General features: G+C 42.3%; 1 protein-coding gene across 1 annotated transcript; it reads right to left on the bottom strand.

Annotated features, from left to right (window-relative positions):
- Positions 1-208: 208 nt before the first annotated feature.
- On the bottom strand, positions 209-16,515 carry mslna (mesothelin a; the record flags this gene model as incomplete). The annotated part of the gene is made up of 31 exons (XM_079520863.1): positions 209-496; positions 612-706; positions 929-1,080; positions 1,578-1,714; positions 2,085-2,240; positions 2,817-3,010; positions 3,134-3,257; positions 3,390-3,480; positions 4,153-4,343; positions 4,841-4,970; positions 5,091-5,173; positions 5,767-5,899; positions 6,035-6,084; positions 6,223-6,381; positions 6,502-6,672; positions 6,815-7,027; positions 7,977-8,094; positions 8,312-8,436; positions 8,555-8,688; positions 8,988-9,076; positions 9,193-9,383; positions 10,214-10,339; positions 10,548-10,675; positions 11,989-12,074; positions 12,793-13,001; positions 14,092-14,247; positions 14,342-14,460; positions 14,572-14,672; positions 14,771-14,982; positions 16,085-16,283; positions 16,349-16,515. 31 exons carry the CDS (start codon positions 16,513-16,515, stop codon positions 209-211), a joined length of 4,527 nt encoding a protein of 1,508 aa, XP_079376989.1.
- Positions 16,516-20,358: the final 3,843 nt, after the last annotated feature.

Below are 20,358 nucleotides of genomic sequence, written 5' to 3'. Positions count from 1 at the left end.
AAGTATGGTATTTCTACAATCCATTCCCATGCTTGCATTTGGATGAACATGAAGACAACGACCGTGGACAAGAGGATCACTAGGGGTGTTGCTTTGCATTGACCTGAAAGGGAAGCAGAGGGTTTAGGGTAGGGTAGGGAGGGTAACAATTTTATAGAAAAACTTCAAATAATCTGATGGGATAGTTCACAACAAAAGCAGTGCTGCTTTAGTGCTTAGGCATCCGTCGCAACTTACACGAGGCTGATGAGGCCACTGTTGTTGTTGTTGCTGCTGCTGTTGTAGTGGTGGTGGTGGTGGTTGTGTCCGTTCCAGTGGCGGTTGTTGTCACTGCTACATTTGAAGTGATTCCTCCGGTCATATTGAGGCCCAGTGTGTCGAGGTCAGTCTGCAGCTGTCTACTCGTCCATTCCTGCACACTGCTGTGGCTCTCATAGGTCTTCAGGTCATCGATGTTATTACCAAGGAGACCTTGCACCTCGCTCACTGTGAGATCCTATTCAAATAATGATGAAATAACACATCAAAGGTTACGTGAGAGGTGCTTGATGATGCAGCTCCGAGTACATAATGGTGGGAAGGAAAAACACATAAAGGATAATAGCACGTACCACAATGACAAGTCGATTCAGACTCAGGAACGTATCCATACTCATGCTGACATTGGCGGAAGACAGGCTTTTTACGACGGCACTATCAGCACCAGCTAGAAAAAAAGGCATAAAGGTTGGTTACAAATATGGGCATTTTACCTTTCTTACTGGATATATCTATACTAACTCTCCCCTGAAGTTTAAGTCAATGAAATGAAAATTAAAGTTGATTTGAATGTATGTGGTTTGCTTCATGCGTGTACTTAGCAAACACATACGTAACATTGCAGATAAAGTTAAACACATTAGAAATTATGATGATTAAAAAATCATACGCATATATGATTCCAGCAACTGATAGGATGTCAACACATCTGTCTCAGCTCTTGTAGTTGTAGAGGCGAGTGGGAAAGCAGTTTTGGCCACGGCAAACAGCGCCTCCTTGTGGTCAGAGGAGCAGTTTGTGATATCCAATGCATCTGCATTTCTGTTGAGTACAAAATACACCGTTTTTTTATGCAAAAATATACTATTGGGATTTTTGGTTTACCATCCTCAAGCCTTAAAATACCACAACTCCCACTATAAGCGAGACGAAACCATAGGTTGATTTTGTAGTTTGTTTTCAGGTTTATCAATAGGGAATAGGGTAAAAACATGGCAGGTTGAAAATGGTGAAACAGGCATGTTCCTTTCACTTCCATTCTATGGCTACAGAGAGGTGGAGATTCCGGTTGACACATCAAGTGCAGCCTAGTGCAGGCTGTCAAGATTACATTAACCTTTAAAATTGACCATTAATTGTCATACAAATAAGAAATAATGGATCTACAAGCTCACATGCGACACATTGTGGAAATTGGAAATATTGAAGTGAAGTAAAATACCTCAGAATTATACAGTACAGTGCTTGAGTAAATGTATGCACTTTACAAATGTAAGCTACTTTACACCACTGTAAATAAAGCCATGAATTGTCCTTACTTGAGACTGCCGTTGTTGATGCCTTGTAACACACTGACGTCCAGGGAGCACAGGTTGGGTCCTCCGACAGCGTTGAGCTCGCTGGAGCCGAGGCTGTTACCGGAAACACTCAGATACTTGGTGATGATGACCTTGCTCTGAAACAATAAATACAAATAATAATAATTGTACATTTATTAAAATTGCCACCCTATCGACATAAATGCATAATGCAGGACCATGTTTGGTCTATCAAAATAATCCAAATAAAATAAAACGGATTATTTCCATTGTGGACCTTTGAGTGCAAATGTCTGTGTAAACCTTTATTTTGTTTTTTTATTTTTTTGGGGGGGATGTATATATTTAATATATAAATACATCAATATCCTTCAATGTACTAGACAAGTAAAATAGCGAAACAATTATAATCAAAACGTGTGCAAAGTTGCGATATGTGTAAAATGTCAATTTGTACACCATCAGAGTAAAATGAAGACTTTTCAGTGGCTGTGTTCGTGTTCATACTTTAGACGAGTCCCATTCTCCATCAGAGGAGTCCATCAGTGCAGCCAGTGTGTCCAACTCTGTGACGTTCCATTGCTGGATTTGTTCAACAGAGGCCATACGAGAAACCGAGCCGAGCAGTTGTGTGTCCTTGTCTGAGAGGCCACGAGGAAATGCCTGGAAAACATAACATTCAATAAATAATTATCTTTTGTCAACTAGTGAAATGGTATGTTCACCAAGAACAGATTGATGCAACAGAGAGAGGGAGGGCTTTGGTAGCTACTGTGTAGAGCAGTGGTTCTCAACCCGTGGGTCGCGACCACTCGGGGGTCGCCAAATTATTTTGGGGGGTCCCCAAATTATAAAAAATAAACAAAACAATCTTTTTTTTTTTACTGAAAAATGGAAATGAAGAGTTTACATGGTACACATAGTACATGCATACACCTCCCTAATGATTATATCTGGTTTCAGTATTTATTTATGGTGTTTTGTATGGTGTATTATTAAGGTTATTGTAGCAGTCAATTTATATTGGGGGTCGGGAGGGGGCGGGGCGGGGGTCCCGAGACATTACCAAAGCATTTCCAGGGGTCCCCGGCCTTTTACACCAGGGGTTGAGAACCCCTGGTGTGTAGAGCACAGCCTTGTACTAAATTACTGTACATACGAAGTAGCATCCAGTAGAACTAGGTCACTAGGTGACTCGAAAGCAAGCGAATCAATTAACCATTGTTTTATGATCTTTACCTTGTGTAACTTCTCTAGAATGATAGTTTTGAACTCGTCCTCTTCGACTTTCCCGGCGAGTTCTGCCAAGTTCTCTTGTATTACTTGGGCGCTCAGACAGTCGTTGAACGCGGTGGCATCATATCCGTACGGGAATGCTTCCTCGCTTATTGTAACTCTGGTGATGTTGCCCAATGTGTCTGGACATCCACTGACTAAACAAAAAACAACAAATATAGGATAGAGATATTTTTCAAGCTGCCTTATTCAGGTAACAGTGAAGCATTCATTGCCTACAAATAATAAAGAAAGGGAAAGATTAAAAAAGTATCGCCTACCAGTTTCTCGTTTAGATCTTAACGCCTTCCTCAGTTCCTTGAACAATTTCCCCAGCCTCTTCTTCCTTCTTTTGTTTTTCCGTTGTTTTCTCAAGAACTTCTTCAAGAATCTCCGTGTGTTTCGCTGTTAATCCACAGGATTTTATTTTTTATAGCACACTTTAAAACAGAGTTGCAAGATAGAAACAACACAAAGAAAGAAATAGAAAAATGAAAGAGCATAAATAGCAATTATAAATAAATAGCAATCATAAACCTTATTAAATCTTCTCCAGAAGTTCTCTCTCAAGTACAGCGGCAGAGGATCTAGGCCCAGTAGAGTGTTTACGTTCCATGTTGTAGGATGTCTGGAAAACACATGATAGACAGCTTAGAAGTCAAAACAACTCTACATCTTGCACATTGATGGTTCACATGACGCTCATACTTCATGAGTGCATTTGATTAAAAAGTTATAATTATCAGAGTGCATACAGCTCCCAACTGATAGGGGTGCGTAGTTGAAAGCATATGGTGAAAAAACGGAGAAACTGGCCAGTGGTCACTGGTCAGATGAAAATGCTTTTTATTGAACATATACAGAATGCACGGTGCTAATACACGCCTGTGCAAAATGATGTTTGGACAAAATCTGCAGGAGTAATATTTTTTTTTAAAAATTGCAAAAAATGTCCTGGTGGTACTATAACCAATGTGAAAAATCACACCCGTGTGAAGTAAGTGGTGCAAGTGCAACTCCGTGTGGGCATCCCCAGGGTGCCGGCCCAGTTCCGGCGAGCCGCCCCACGTCCGAAATGGTCGAGAAATGACAGAGTTACCGTGTGGGGATCCCCGGGGGGTACCCTAAACATCCAGACCCCCAGGAACGCGCCCAGGGGGCCAGCCCGGTTCCGGCGAGCCGCCACGCACACCACGCACGGACGCACACACGGACGGACGGACAGAGAGGGTGCAAAACATAGTCTCGGCCATACCTTCGGCCTGGTGGAGACAATACATACTAAATCAATTGTACCTACCCATACTTGGTATTGCCATTTATGAGTCTGTTCTCAATGGCTACAATCTGCTGATCAGACAGATCGTTGCAGTCCTTAAGCTTTTCCAAGATTGAAGAGTCTGAATTCTGAATGAAGTTTTGATCCAAATTACAAGACATGGATCCAATTACATCCACATTCTCTTGGCTGATGTTTGATCCACTTATGCCCTGTGTGATGAATCAAATGATGGAGAGAGTTCACGTTCCTGCTCACAAGGGATAACGCCTCGTAGTCACCGATAGCATAATACTCAACTAAAACATTTTCATTAAAGCGGCACTACGTAACTTCATTTTCTTTTAACGAAAATGTCCAATATACAGATGTCTGTATATGTCAATACAATACAACATATAATGGGGGTGGTTGATTGATGTCAAAGGGCATGTTGGATCTGACACATCAAATCCGGGGTAGAAGAGGAAAGTTATGTAGTGCAGCTTTAATTAATTTGTATGTGACAATGGGAAATCATGATCAAATATATTAGGGGTCGCAATATTCATAAATACTGTACTGGTCTTTGATCAATCAAACATAACATTTATAGACATCTCCACCTACACCTCTCCCTCATCAGTATGTGAGCATGCGTCGCTCACATATTGACTTGATATTTCATATATTATTCACCGCATGTTGACTAATTTCTGATAGAACTCACCAAGCAGCTGATGGCATTCGTCAACAGAGTAGCTTTCTTCCCACTCAAAGTGCTGGACAAGACATCAAAGTCTGCATGTCCCGTTGCTCTAAAGTAGGACTTGCAGTTGGCTTTTTCGACATAGTCATAGCTGTGTTGGTGGATACATACATACATACGCAATTACACATGCATGTCATACATACGATTCCGATTGACATGTTTTGAAATTAATGTCTATAACAAAACAAAAGTACAGTGACACACTCACTTTTGGTACAACAACATATCTGAGGGGTAGTTGGAAAAGTCCTGAGGCTTTTCCTTCTTGATGTTGTTATACATGCAAGTCAGCTGCAAGACAAAGCATATTAACATTTTAAACACTTATCCCCTTCGGCATATGCCAGTTTCCCGGAGTTCCCCAGTGGTCAATAATAATGTACAGTAGGCCCGCTACACTGATTATATCAGCTGAGAATCATCATATTCATCATTCGCAATGCGCTGAGATGGGTTGTGAGCTAATTGATTGGCTATTTGGGCCGAATACTAGATTTCGACCTATATCTTGCACCACCCCTTACCTGACCCCTTATCGCTAAACTTTTCACTATTTTGAAAAACCCTTTCAAATTCAAATCTATCTATAAATGCACCAAGTCTCTGTACGTCTGTCTGTGTGTAATCCACGTAACTCGAGAACCGTTCGCCCCACAGACTTCAAATTCACGCGTTCCACACCACCACAGGGGGTGCCATGCATTTCCAACTTGCATCGTTCCAAGTAGGCCAGTGCCCAACATGGCGCCGCTGTTGGGCGCCGCTGTTGAGCTCACAACGTGTCAATGTAGATCGGCTATAGAGTTAAACTATTTTAAAAATAGTAAAAATTGGGTGGCACAAGATAGGGCCCTTCATGTGGTTAACTTAACATATACATTTACCTGTGTTTCCTTGAGAATTACCCTCCGACGCCCAGACCTCCTCCTGCAAGCCTTAATCAGACGCCTTATCTTCTTTTTGGAGAAAGTCTGAATTCGGCTACAGGTGAATCCTTGCAGCACTTCGGTAGAAAGGCTACAATAAAACACATGGTCGTCTAATGTTATTGCGGTCACTGAGATTAAAAGACTTAATGATCAGCGTGACCGTGTATCATTTCTTTTTAATATAATCCATGAGTGAACATCAATATGCCGATGTTACACTTACTCATCGGGCTCATCAAATCCATTTGCAACTACGCCGAAAAACAACACTGCCTGTAACAAATGCACAAATAAGAATCAGAAGTCAGAACAATGAAAGTAGATAATCATATATTATTTTGTTACATATCATCACATATCATAATTTTGGGCATCAGCTACTGGCTTTAAAATCAAATAAATAAGCTTTACCTGTTGGCGTTTCCATTTTTTCTTGTTAAACTTCGTAAGGATTTGTTGGGACAATGAACTTGACGTGAAAGAGGAAAAATGTTGTCTGGGAATATGGAAGGCCATGTCATCTGGAACCGTGTCTAACAAGTGTTGTGGTGCAGAGTTGACTTGAATGATCTAAATTCCAAAGGAAAAGTTCAATGAGATTGGTTTTGGGACACTATTCGAAATGGTAAAAGAAAAGCTCAATGCAATGACAAAAAAACAACAACCAATTAACTAACTACTTAGCTGTACCTGATTAACATAAGTCTGTTGCACAATCTGTGTCGCACTCAGCATGTTAGTGATGAATGTTGCATTGGTAGCAGTTGTGAGCACCTCCAGCCGTGGGATGGAAGATACCATTTGTGTAGATAGTCCACTGACCAAAGAGCCGAGGCTGAGCAAATTGCTAGCTGTGTTGAACTGAGAGAACATTTCACATTATGAATTGTTTTAATTCAAATTGAATGAAAAATCGAATCATAGAATTTCAAGCCAGAGATGACTGGTGGTATATTCACAATACTTAAAGCACAAATGAGGCTGAACAGTGGCTATAGGCTACCTGGTAGTTTCCAGTGACCAGGGCTTGTATGATAGTAGAAGCTTGGCTGAAGCTCCATCCCGATACACTCTGAAGTGTTGGTAGAGACTGCACGATCACGGATGGAGGCACTGCAGTGATCTGGGCCGGCGATAAGCCTGTACTGGCCTGACCCAAAGTACTGATCGTAGCCACGTTGACCGTTTGGCAATTTGATGTGAGGGCAGATGAGATCTGTAAAGTAAAGCACATCAGTAATACAATGATCCTATAACTCTAGTGTTTATCAGCGGGGCGGTACAGCCCCCTAGTGGGCGTGCAGAGAAGGTCAGGAGGTGCTGGAAGCAAAACCCATTTTGGGCGGGAACCCCTTTTGGTGTTAGCATTATGTTATGCTTTAGCTATTGAAAAATAGCAGACCTACAAGCTCGTAGCGCGCCACCGAGTGGCGCGCTACGAGCTTGTAGGTCTGCTATTTTTGAAAAATCGAAGAACGACATAGAAACATAGCTTTTTCAGAAAACTGTCAGGATGTGGAAGACATTTTTTGAATCTGATCTCAGGTCAAAATTGTTAATTTTTTAGACATTTGCATGTCTGGAAAGGTTACTGAATCCCAACCCATTATATGAAGGCAGTCCGCGCACTGTTAAGTTGAGCTCCCAGGATACTTTATTTGAAGAGAATCCACTGTTTCTCTTCAAATAAAGTATCCTGGGTGCAGTGCCGGATTAACACCTCTGAGGGCCCCTGGGCACTGTAGCTCGAAGGGCCCCCCTTCACAACATTTTTGCTGTTTTGGGGCCGTTTTGAGGCGGTTTTATGCCGTTATATTGGCCTATTTCCGGTCACCTACCCCCCCCAGAGTGATAGCCAATCTAGCGCATTGTTGCTGCTTTACACACAATTGCACTTTTCAGCTGCCTTCTCACCAACAATAACACCATTTATTTCATTCGGATTAGCAGGGACATTTTCATTTTTTTTCTTTTTTTTTAGAGGGGCCCCTGGTGCCCAAGGGCCCCTGGGCACGTGCCCAAAGTGCCCATATGTTAGATCCGGCCCTGCATTGGGGGCTCAAGAACAGTGTGCGGACTGCCTTCCTTTTTTGCCACTGCCACTCCGACAGCCCGATTAGCAATTAGAAATGATATCTGTTGTCTAATAAATGTAGGCAACTCACCGCAGGGTCTAAATCTGTGCATGACTTGATTAGGATTCCCAGAAGAGTGACACCCTGAGCCTCACTCAGGGCAGTGTAGACGGAGGCTGGAACAACGCATTGGAGTGTGGATGGAAGCCTATGGAAGATCAAACCCAAATGATGTTCATTCCAAATGACAAGGAGGAAATTACAACGAGATATAAGTCAATAACATGACTGAATTAGCTATTTGCAAAACTAGTAATACACAATACAAGTCTCAGTAATAAAGTGTTACCCAAAACCCAAATAGACCTCACTGATGATTTGACTGTGTGTGGTGCAATGAATGATGGACTTTAATCAGAACTCACTGAAGTGGGTTGAAATTAGGATTCTCCAAATAGATCATTTCTGTGTAGCGGTCTATCACAGTCTGAGGAACGCCATGCGACGTAAACAGCTCAATGTTTGCAGGGTTCACAGCGAAGCCTTGTAGCTGCAACAACATGGCACACTTTGTAAGATTACACACTGATAGCACATAACAAAAGGATATACCTATGTCTCTAGTTATAGTTACTGCTGTATACATATATATGTGTACAATTACATACCACAGACTCTGGAGCAAATGATTCAAGGTCGTCGACCGTCACATGGTTTATGAATGTGCCGATGTAGCGTGCAAACCAGTCAGTGGAGTTCAGCATAGGATCCGTTTTATTGAAGCATTTTGGTGATGATGAACCTAGAAGTTCAAGATACAAAAATAAAGAAATATAAGATATTAATCTGTCAAAAATGTTGAAACTACACATCGACATCTGCAGTCTGAATTAAAGTTAAATGAACACTTTACTATGTATGTCTCAGCCATTTAATTTTAGTCACAGTTTTGTTAAATAACTAAGAGGAATTAACACTTTACTACAGTCTACAGTATGTCTCTCAATAGCTATTTAATTTTAGTCACAGTTTTGCTGAAAAGGAAATGCCTGTGGTCTCTGAGGCTACAGTTTTGTTAAATAACTAAAAGGACTTATGTACCATTTGTTTGCAGGTAGGTCTTTATAGTGTTGTATGCATCATCTTGTGTGAAGGAACTGTTGGTGTTATTCCTTCCCAGAACGGAGACACTGTGGAATGAAATCACTTGTCATTCTTCGATCCAGGCTCTACATACAATAATAATCAAGCAACAATTTCCTCACATATTGTCGATTCCATTTGAACAGCATAAATGAAAGCTTACAGTTTTTTAAATGCGATGCAGGAGGCGCCGAGCGTATCGGAAGAGTTGAGGAGATCCACGTTGAGGAATTGCAGGTAGTCTGTCAAGCCTTTATCAAACCAGCGGTTCACTTCAGCTTCGCCGCTCGTACTCAAAGCAAGAGGCCAAACGCAGGGAAGAACCAGGCTCCTCCTGTCATTAGGGAGCTCCTCCTGTGGGAGAAACCAGACCAGCGTCATATAACAAGGTAATAGAAAACATGCCACACATTCAGGGAGTCGATGGTCGAAGACAGCCATTGACAATGATCTCCTTAACCCATTTATGGCCTGACGTTGAAATTTAAAAAATGTCTTTTTGAAAAACCTCATGTTTCTATATCAGTGGTTATCAATATTTCATGTCAAGGACCCCAAAAATTATATGGAATTTGCCGCCGACCCCCATTTGAAAATATGTTGTTCCAGGGACACCCCAGAAGCAAATATTTGAGTTAAAAATTGAAACTCTGAAAGAATATATATTCAAAGATTTGCGCCACATTTTCATGATTTTTCAAAAATAGCACACCTACAAGCTCGTAGCGCGGCACTCGATGCCGCGCTATGAGCTTCTAGATCTGCTATTTTTCAACAGCTAAAGCATAACATGAATGAATAGTTTATTTCCATCTTTCAGAGAGACATTACACATAAAACAGTTATTTTTATTTTCTTCTTAAAACACCAAAAGGGGTTCCCGCCCTGAATGGGTTAAAGCAGAAATCCCTATTCTGGAGTGAACATTCGCAGAAAACAGTACAATCAGGGAGTTGATGGTCGAAGACAGCCATTGACAATGATCTCCTCAAAGCAGCAATCCATATTCTGGGGTGAATATCTGCAGAATATAGCCGATCTACAAGCTCACAAGTCACAACGCATCGCGCTGTGAACTTGTAGATTGGCTATTTTCGAAGAAGAGACATGAGAAGGAGCGAAGGGGGGGAAAAAAGTAGTGACACGTTCGTAAAACAACGTATAAACGAGCCCTTAATTCTTACTCTGTCCAAGAACTCGATAATGTGCTTGAAGTCCCGGAAGAGCGTGCAGAGCGCTGTCCCATCGTCCACTACGTCTGGTTGTCTGAGGTAGGAGCCCAGCTCAGACGGATGGATGGTACTGATCAGCTGTGGCAAACAACATGGTGCAGATTAGACCAGTGCTATACACACAGGGTTCATTTAATTATGGACCCATACGGGTCCATTTGGTTACATCTGTACATTGTGGATAAACAGACAGATAAACAGAGGATTTTAGTGTACAGCACAGTAAAAGGAGTGCATTCAAAACATGTAGGTAACGTTGTTTACATATCAAAGAAAACCTTTATACCTCTTGCTGTCGCCCTGGTGGAATCAGAGCTAGCATGTTGGTCAAATGTGGCAATGGAAAGTCGTAGAAAGATGACTTTAGGAAAACTATGAAGCTGTTGCTTCCATAGCAACGCAACGGAGTTGATCCTGTGGGGCGAAGAAAAAAAACATACAGTACAGTATGCGTTACAAACTATTATTATATAACCAGTAAGACGCCTGAGGGCGAGAAGAGACCTCGCCCTTTCGTGCACGGCACGCATCCACCTCGTTGCCGGCTGACTGCTGGGCGAGCGCTGGCGCTTTGGCATGGGGGGGGTCAGATCAACATGGAATGAATTCTGAATTCTGAATTCTGAGCATGTCTTGAGTGTACAGGGATTGATGAGGTCAGATCAACATATGGAATGTCAGAACTGGTCAGCTCCATATGTGGAGATCTAAGGGTGGTAGCGGGGACATTCTCTTGAGTGTACAGGGTTTGATGATGGCCGGGCCTGTTGAGAACTCTGCTGCTGGGCGCGGCTGCACTAATAACTTTGGGGCATGCCCGTATAGAGTTTGAATGGATAGGTATCAGTAAAAAGGGAGACATCAAAGAGGAAGGATGGATGGGGAAGGATAAATATATGGAATGTCAGAACAGTTTCTGACATATATCCATATATGGAGATCTACGGGTTTGAGGTCAGAGTTGCTGGCGCTACATACTAATTCCTACACGGGTTGTGTTTATAAATATTGATGACATCAGGGATCTCCATATATACGGTAAGCCCATATATGGCCAATAAGATGATGTCATGTGATGTCACGAGACCTGGGCACTATATGGGGCTTTCCCATGTATGGGGATTTTGAGGAATGCACTGACTGACTGACTGACTGACTGACTGACTGACTGACTGACTGACTGACTGACTGACTGACTGACTGACTGACTGACTGACTGACTGACTGACGGGAAATGCACGATTTCATAGTAATGAAGTCGGTCGCAATGAACTGCTTGACTGACGTCAGTGTAATGTGCAAACTACTGTATATTCCTCACAAATGCGAACATACCTGGCAATACAAATAATTCACAGTTGTTTAACTGGAATTTGCATCAAGCAACAAAGTCACCACCACACCATGTGGTCTAGCTCTATCGTACACTAGTCAAAACGGTCAAGCTAAAATGTGGTCATATTGAAACTTGTTAACTGTTACAATTTTAATCTTCAGGCTGACCCATGTGGTGAACAAGAGGATTCTATATGAATCACCGTTGATATTGCCAGTGCTGACCAGAGACAACAGAGTTATAATGTAATAATGAACAATTACCCACAGAGCATCTCTAGTACTTACTGCAACAAGCACGCAGGACAGAAACATGAGTGTGTTTGGAAAATATTAGCTTCCATTATGCTGCCTGTTATATTAGCGAAGCTATAAGATTTCATAAAACGTACCTGTGAGAGACTTCAGGATTTGATGTTGGATTTCAGTCTGTGTGCTGCTGGAAAGGCTTGGCCGGATTCCACTCAGTAGAGCCACCCTGAGGGGAAAACACAAGCATTCATACACAAATTCCCCAATTATTCAATGTGAAAACAGAGGGATGGTGTCAGCGGGTGGGATTTGAAAAGATCAGATACGATGAAACTTTATTGATGACATTTATGTACTCTATCAATAAGTTCCTTTTTAGTAAACAGAAATAAAATAAATTGGGCACCACAGGCTAAACAAAAATGCACGTGACATCCTGCGAAGACAATGGCTGGTTAAAACGATTAACCCGTTTTGGACTGAGGTCGATTAAAAAAATAAGGCTTCTAAATCCTAACATTTTTCTGAAAAACCCATGTTTCTATGTCGGTGGTGCTCAACCTTTTTCATGTCAAGGACCCCCAGAATTATCTCTATTGGGCCACGGACCCCCATCTCAAAATATGTAGTTCCAGGGACCCCCCAGAAGCAAATATTTGAGTTAAAAATGTTCGCTCTGAAATATATATTCAATGATTTGCGTCACATTTTAACGATTTTGAATATATCATTGAATATATATTTCAGAGCGAACATTTTTAACTCAAATATTTGCTTCTGGGGGGTCCCTGGAACTACATATTTTGAGATGGGGGTCCGTGGCCCAATAGAGATAATTCTGGGGGTCCTTGACATGAAAAATAGCTATTTTTCAATAGCTAAAGCATAACATAATGCTAAGACCAAAAGGGGCTCCCGCCCAAAATGGGTTAAAACAAACTTACACTTGCTGGCTGGTGTTGCAGGACCTATATCTAACTATGTTGAATAGCGGTGTCACATGTTCCACCGTCAGGTTCACAAACAATGGCCTGAGTCTCTTCTCCAACCACACCATCACCACAGTGTCGCTGATCGATAGATCTGACAGGTTGGCTCGTGTGAAGATCTGCTGCAGCAGGGCCGAGTATACAGATGCTGGTAGAGGGAGTCTCTGCAAGCATCAATTGACAGTGTCATCATCATCATCATCATCATACTATAATTAACCGAATGTCTGAATGTGTGTCTGTCTGAATGTGTGTCTGTCTGTCAGAAACATCGCCTTATCTCCTCACCGCCTGCACCAATCGCTCCCACTTTTCACACAGGCATTGACCATAATAATATGGAGGTCTTAACGAAGCCCTTTTTCCAATTTAACAAATTATAAATTAATAATGAATTTATTAGTGAATTAAAAACGCACCCAGGAGGGGGGCAATATCTCACAACGGGTAAGGGCTAGTAATTAATAATACACTGTATTTGTATAGCACTTTTTGTAACAGTGTTTCGTAACAAAGTGCTTTTACAGTTAAAAAACAATTGGCTGAACAACACAACAAAAATGCAATGACTGAAGTCAGAAACAGAGGCAAGGCAGCGACATAATGAAATTACATGAATTGACCAAGTGCTTACTGTTTTAGTGGAAGAAAAAGGCCTTCTTGTGGAAATGGGAGTTTAAGTGATTTAAAACAGGTTGGTTAGCTAGTTATTATGAGGTCCTCTGGTAGGCTATTACAGAGTCTGGGGGCCTTGATGGCAAAGGCTCCTTTAGTCACCACCAGACAGGATGACCTCAGCGTATGCACTTGTACAAAGAAGTTTATGCACAAACATGTGGACATGTTGACATCTGAATCACACATAAGTCAGTAAGAGGCAATCTTGTCCATTTTCAACTCGCTGGATAATTCTTACAAGTCAACACTTGCCTGACTGCAGATATATTTATATCGAAATCACAGTTATTCAGCAATTAAAAATATCTAAATAATTAGGCGTTCTACAAGCTCAACTGTTTTCATAGCATGTTCTGTCTTCCCCAGATGTTTGTCAATTACTAAGTGCCCAGATTACGGACAATAGCGTTTCCTGTGATTAATTCTATTTAGTCGTTGCTATCTTATTATTCCCACATCTATCAGCAATTATGTTGAAATAGTGATTGTTAACAGAGAGATAAATGGATCATTGCTAAATGTATTATGTTTTATTATGTAAAGTTCATCAGGGGCCAGTTGGAAGTGACAATATACCTCTGCTACAGGAGAGAACTCGTCAAAGAACGATGCAAGATCTCTGGACGGCACATGATTGAGAATAGCATTGACGTCTCCAGTATCCATCAGCTGCCCAGGAATGGTAGCAACTTGAGCCAACTGTTCTGGACCAAGCAAGGTTATGGTGTCCATCTAGATTTTATAGACAAAAAGCCAGTTTACTCCCGCAGCAGTATACGGCAATTTCATAACACAGTATATTCAGAGGGCATGAAGTGGTACCTACCACTGAGACATTTGTCTGGAGTTGCATGAGATCGAGAAGGGGTACAAGGTGAATAAAAGGTCCAAAAATCAATTGTAGTGAGTAGGTGATGTTGAGGGAATTGTTGATACAACCGGGAACTGAAAACACATCAAGCAAATGGTTCATTTCACTTGTCAAGATCATTTCTGTTAACTATAGAATGTGCAATTTGTTTTGTCGATCTATTTTAGAACAAAAAGGACAAGCACCGTCTGTGTCATTCCGATGTAAATAGGCTGCAATGAAGTCTGAATAGATCATCTGCATCTTGTGCCTGTCGAGAGCTGGTTGATGACCCAGAGCAGCCACTCTGCAAAGGTAAACAGGTATAAATACCAGATACAAAGTACATACATGGTAAGCATATGGATGGAAAAAGCGCTAAGCACCCAATGTAATTAAACTTACAAAGTCTGGTAGGTTTCACAGCTAAAGTCTTTGCTGCTGAGACAAGACAGAAACTCTCCAGATGCATGGGGGAGGAAAGGCTTAAGATTGTGTTGAAACCACTTCCGTATAAAGTGCGTATCTTTCAGCTCTTGTGGAGTAAACTGATCGACAGTGACCTCCCCGAGTACATCAAGCACAAGAGGTATGGATGGACCTTGGGGCCGGAAAGTCTGTGGACAGAAAGAAAATCTCTTCATGAGGTTTCATTGACAATGTTCAAATGCCTATTATTGTTTCAGGTGTTTAGTATATGAACCCACATAAATGTTGTCTGGCTAATATATATCATATATCATATCAGCATGCATACTGTAAGCATAAGCATATACACATAAACAATAGGTTACGAAGGTAACCCCGGTTAATTAAATAAACAAGCGAGGAAGCTCGCAATGAGCCAATGAAGATTGCGTCGTCTGATGTGATCACTGATCACAGAAGAATTGTATACAGTCACAGGCAATCGATTGGCTGGGTCTGAGACAACGGCATCAACTTCGGGAGTGCCTGAGGGCTTGGGCACCCACTGAAAAAATAATAAGCCAAATAGCACCCACTGAGATTAAGCAACACCGCCGGCCGCCAGGTAATCTCCACACTGACTTGAGACTTGACAAACAGAGCCATCTCAGCCAAAATAGCCCAAAACAATGTCCGGGGAACAGAACTGTTCCTTTTCCTCAGACTACTTTTACTTTAATTAAAAGGTAAGATGCAGTGGCTGTAATTGGGTCAAGGATCTTGCTTTCGTGAGCAATGGTGTACGAGATTGGTAATACATTGGTCAAATCATGACATTGTTAGACCATCTGGGGGAAATAAATCTGGGTCGTCGTCGTCCCACCTAGCTAAAGGTAAAATCCACCCGCCGCTTATGGCTGAAACAATTGAATTATCCTGTCACGGCACATAGATCCAGGTCTCCCGGCCGTGGATGGAAGATCTCCCTTTTTGCCTGCGTCAGGAGGTCTCTACGCAGCGGGAGCTGCCAAGTTATCTACGATCTCCACGAGCCCCACCCTGGGGCTACCAGTATCACTTATATAGGTGATACCGTTTGGCAGTGTTTGCCTCCTCCGAGGCAAACAGGTCCACTTGCAGTCGACCAAAACTGTCCCAGAGCTGAGCTGCCACTGCGTTGTGCAGGGACCAGTCTGCATAGTGGCACCTCCCTCTGGACAAAAGATCCGCTCCCAAGTTCTGTATCCCCGGAACGTGAGAGGCTCCGATTGATTTCAGTTGTGTGTCGCACCACAGTGTTAGGTATCATGCCAGTGCATGTAGCAGATGGGGCCGTAGTCCCCCTTGCTTGTTGATGTAGCACATGGTCGTTGTATTGTCCGTCCTGATCAGTTCGTGACAGTCCTTGATAAAAGGTTTGAAGTGTCGCACGGCTAACCACACCGCCATCAGCTCCAGATAGTTGATGTGGGCAGACCTCAGTTCATCGCTCCACACTCCTCTGGCAATTCTGCCCCACCCACCAGTCAGACTGGCATCTGTAGTGATTATTTTCCTCGACACGACCAGACCAACCCGCTCTTCTCGTAGTTCAAATTGAAGCCCAGGAACTGCATATGACTCACCACCCGGCTGGTGTGTTGTCGTGCCTCACGTTCTGAGTCTGCAAGAAGCCAGTCGTCGATGTAGCTCACTAGGCAAACTCCCAGTTGCCTCAGGGGGTTATGGCGGCCTGAGTGCATTTGACGAACAGGAAATACCGGCTGTTGAAATCGTTCAGGCTTTCATCTCGAGGCACTTCCTGAATGGCATATTCTTGGCCGAGAAAGTATTTCGTCTTGAAGAATGACGGCTGCTTGTCCACTGGCTTGAGAAATTATTATCTCCTCGAACGTGCACTCTATCCATTTTGAAACGCACCGCGTTAGAGGGTTCGTTGCCAACACTACACTGTTTTGCGGTAGACTGGCGCCCCCTAACGACGAGGCCATCAAACTGGCATGAGGCACATGCTTTGTGATAGATGTCACCAAAATTGCGTTTCGTCCGACTGCCACGGGTCACTTTACCGACCTGCGTGGCAGTGGGCTCATACCCCTTGGGTTCTGGCAAGGATTCAAACGTTTTGCTCCACACGCTAAGCCCCTCCTATATACAGGTTTAATGTTTGTCTTTGGTTCAATGTTTGTTTTGTAAACACCATTGACAATGAAGGGAAAAATGTACGTCATAATGTGCATCATTATGTCATATTGCCTCTTTATTGTTAACAGCGTTTAATTTTTGTGTTGGCACCATTGGTTTTATATCACCATTACATCACCTAATCAACATGAGTTAGACTTTAATATATTAGCGCCCCTCGATCACTTCACACAGGTGTGATTTTTTTGCATAAAAATGGCGCATTGGCGCAACAACACTCCTCTGAGGCATAGCATTCAGAGGAACAACATTGTTTAAGCAAGAAATGCACTCTGTTGAGCTGTCAACTTGCACCTTGCACAAAGTAGGCCATGTACTGCATGTCCTACTTGTGTGCACACATTGTAGAGCACTGCTGCAGGTGTATTATCTAAACCAGGGGTGTCCACACTTTTTGGACTTGAGAGCTACTTTCAAAATGACCAGCTCAACAAAGAGCAAATAAGGCCTCGCCTCAAAAGAGAAGGGAGGGAGAAGCTGATCTCAAGGAAGAAGACAGCAGCAGAGTCCAGGGGGCAGAAAATGGAATCTCCTGAGGACATCCCCCCCAGGGCCGGCCCTGAGCAATCTGGAGCCCAGGGCAGGATTTGTATACCCTTTGACACAGAAATGCATAAATTCAATCATGCCATATGTTTAATTGTTTTGAATCCCCCCTCGCTGTTCTGTTATACTCATCCCTCTCAGGTGTCATTGAGTTCATGTTTCACCCCCTCTCACCCTAGCAGGGGTGTTGTATTAGTTTGTTAATTTTAATCTTTGCTAAGAAAGAAGGTGAATGTGTTATTTTACCTGTACCGTATGTATGTACTGTATATGTATCTTTACACCTGGGAAAAACTGAATCCATTCTCTTTGGCTCTAATAGTAATCTCAGCAAGGCAAATGGCTTCTTGGTTAGAGTGGGTGACAATGTTATCACACGTAAAGATGAAATTACCTACCTAGGTTCCATCCTGGAGGCTAATCTTTCCGGTGATAAAATGGCCACCAACGTAATCAAAAAGGTCAACCAAAGAACAAGATTCCTTTACAGGATCTCCTCACTGGTCAACAAAAACACCTTGAAGACCTTAACAGGAGCCCTTGTACAAGGTTTCTTTGACTATGCATGCACCTCCTGGTACCACAGCACCTCAAAGGCCCTTAAAACTAGGCTCCAGACTTCCCAAAACAAACTGGTCAGGCTCCTACTTGACCTCACCCCCCGAACCCACCTCACCCCTGCCCACTTCGACAGGCTGGAATGGCTTAGGGTCGATGACAGAGTACAGCATCTTGCAATGGGTCTGGTCCACAAGATTCGATACACCACCAAGATACCCATGTACCTGTCTAGATACTTCCTTAATGTTAACGAAGTCCACACCCACAACACCAGAGGGAGTGCAACGAACCATGTACAACCCACATTCGGCACAAACAAGGGACTAAATTATTTTCGCTCCTATGCCACCAAAATGTGGAACGCCCTACCAACAGTCATTAAGACATGCAAATCCCTTGACTCCTTCAAAACCGCTCTCAAAGGGCACCTACGGACGGCCGCAATTCGAAACTGGCCCCCGTAAAATCTGAATCCCCCCACCCCACCGCCCCCCCCTTTTTTTCCCTCACTGTATATGTTTATTTTCCCTTTTTACCTCCATTATGATGAATTCCTGTTCTGTTCTTTGTCTATACAGAAGTGTCTATTTGTACGTCTCTAAATGTTTTGATGAATTGAACATGGTGGACCCTGTTGTAAACAAGTGTAATGCTTAATTGGGTCGTCCACTCACAGTTAACAGCCTTTGTATTGAGTTTGTGCTCGAAATGTACTGTAATTCTGCAAACTGTTAATAAATACTTAAATCAATCAATCAAAATGCATGTGCCCTATGTCAGTAAAATAAAATAAAGTAAATAGTACTATCAATGTTCATGAGCAACTATCAGGGTTGCTCATGTTTTCATATGACATGTGGTGTAAGTCTAAACATGTTAAATTAAATACAAGTTTTAATATAAAATAGGGATGATGTTTATTTATATTTATTTTATTTTATGTAGATGACATTGACATTGAAATAACTCACTGAGTCTTGTTTTGTTTCTGTTGTATGTATTGTCAATTCGTTTACATGTATGTTTGATTAAAATTCAATAAAAAGTGAATTGAAAAAAGAAAAAGAAAAAAATAGTTATTTGGCGCCAGCCATCTTCAAATAAATTAAGACATGGCAAAAAAAAAGACAACAGTTACCTCACCACCAGTAACATATATAAAACCCCTCAGAGCAGAGTGGCTCCCAGTTATCAGACCCGAGGAGAGAGGAGAGGTACCAGACCGCTGATGATGCTCTTAGCCTTAAAGGGACATTTCACCCTTTTTGCAAAAATATATATGTTAATGACGTTTAGAAGATTTAGAACACTTTCCTGGGGGTCTTTGTGTGTGTAATATGTGGTTTTAGATATTTTAGATTGTAGCAGTGAGCCCAGTGTCTCTGATGTCATGGACACTGGGCTCTGAGCTTACTTCCTGGACTACATGTTGTCTCAGTAAGACAGCCCTCCCCCTATCCACAAGGAGGAGCAGTGCACCAAAGCATTATGGGAATTGTAGTCCAGGAAGTAAGTGAGCCCATGCAGTGTCCATGACATCAGAGACACTGGGCTCACTGCTAAAATCTAAAATATCTAAAACCACATATCACACACATAAAGACCCCCAGAAAAGTGTTCTAAATCTTCTAAACGTCATTAACATATATTTTTATTCAAAAAGGGTGAAATGTCCCTTTAAGACTTTCAAAAAAGTAGAGTGAGGTCTTCTATCTACCGTATAGGTCTAGTTTTCCTGAACAATCTCGTTTTCCTTATTTCTTGGAAATCTACTAAAAGGAAATCTACTAAAAGGCTGCTCTCCCTCCCCAACTCATGTCACCTCTGTGTTCAACAACCTGACTCCTCACGCGAGCCGCTGAGGAGTTCCTCAATAATAGAGGCCACATTACTCTTTAGGCGAGACGCTAAAGGTTTTGCGGTGCTCTCCTCCGACGCCTTCAGCAGTTCAAGACGATACCCATGCCATACGAGCGAGCCGCTGTATAGTGTCCTGGGGTCTGACGTCACCGACCAGCCTCTACGCCACTCACTGGATCCTCCAGTGTCGTGGTGGGAACAGTTAAATTACCATACTAGTAGTAAGTCACGGTTGTCTAGAAGAATACTGGCATTTATGTATCCATGTGATTATTGATTGCATTGTGAATTATTCTAAGTAATATTATACCTTTATTGAAGGACATAACATGTAACAGCACACCATGATATGCATTCACCACTGGAATATATAAAGCTACTTTGAAATACAGCGTCTACTGCCTGGTATGACT

The sequence above is a fragment of the Electrona antarctica genome (genome assembly GCF_951216825.1).
Source record: "Electrona antarctica genome assembly, chromosome: 14".
Lineage (NCBI taxonomy): Eukaryota > Metazoa > Chordata > Actinopteri > Myctophiformes > Myctophidae > Electrona > Electrona antarctica.
The sequence above is the reverse complement of the archived record's forward strand: the minus strand, read 5'-3'. Positions and strand labels throughout refer to the sequence as shown.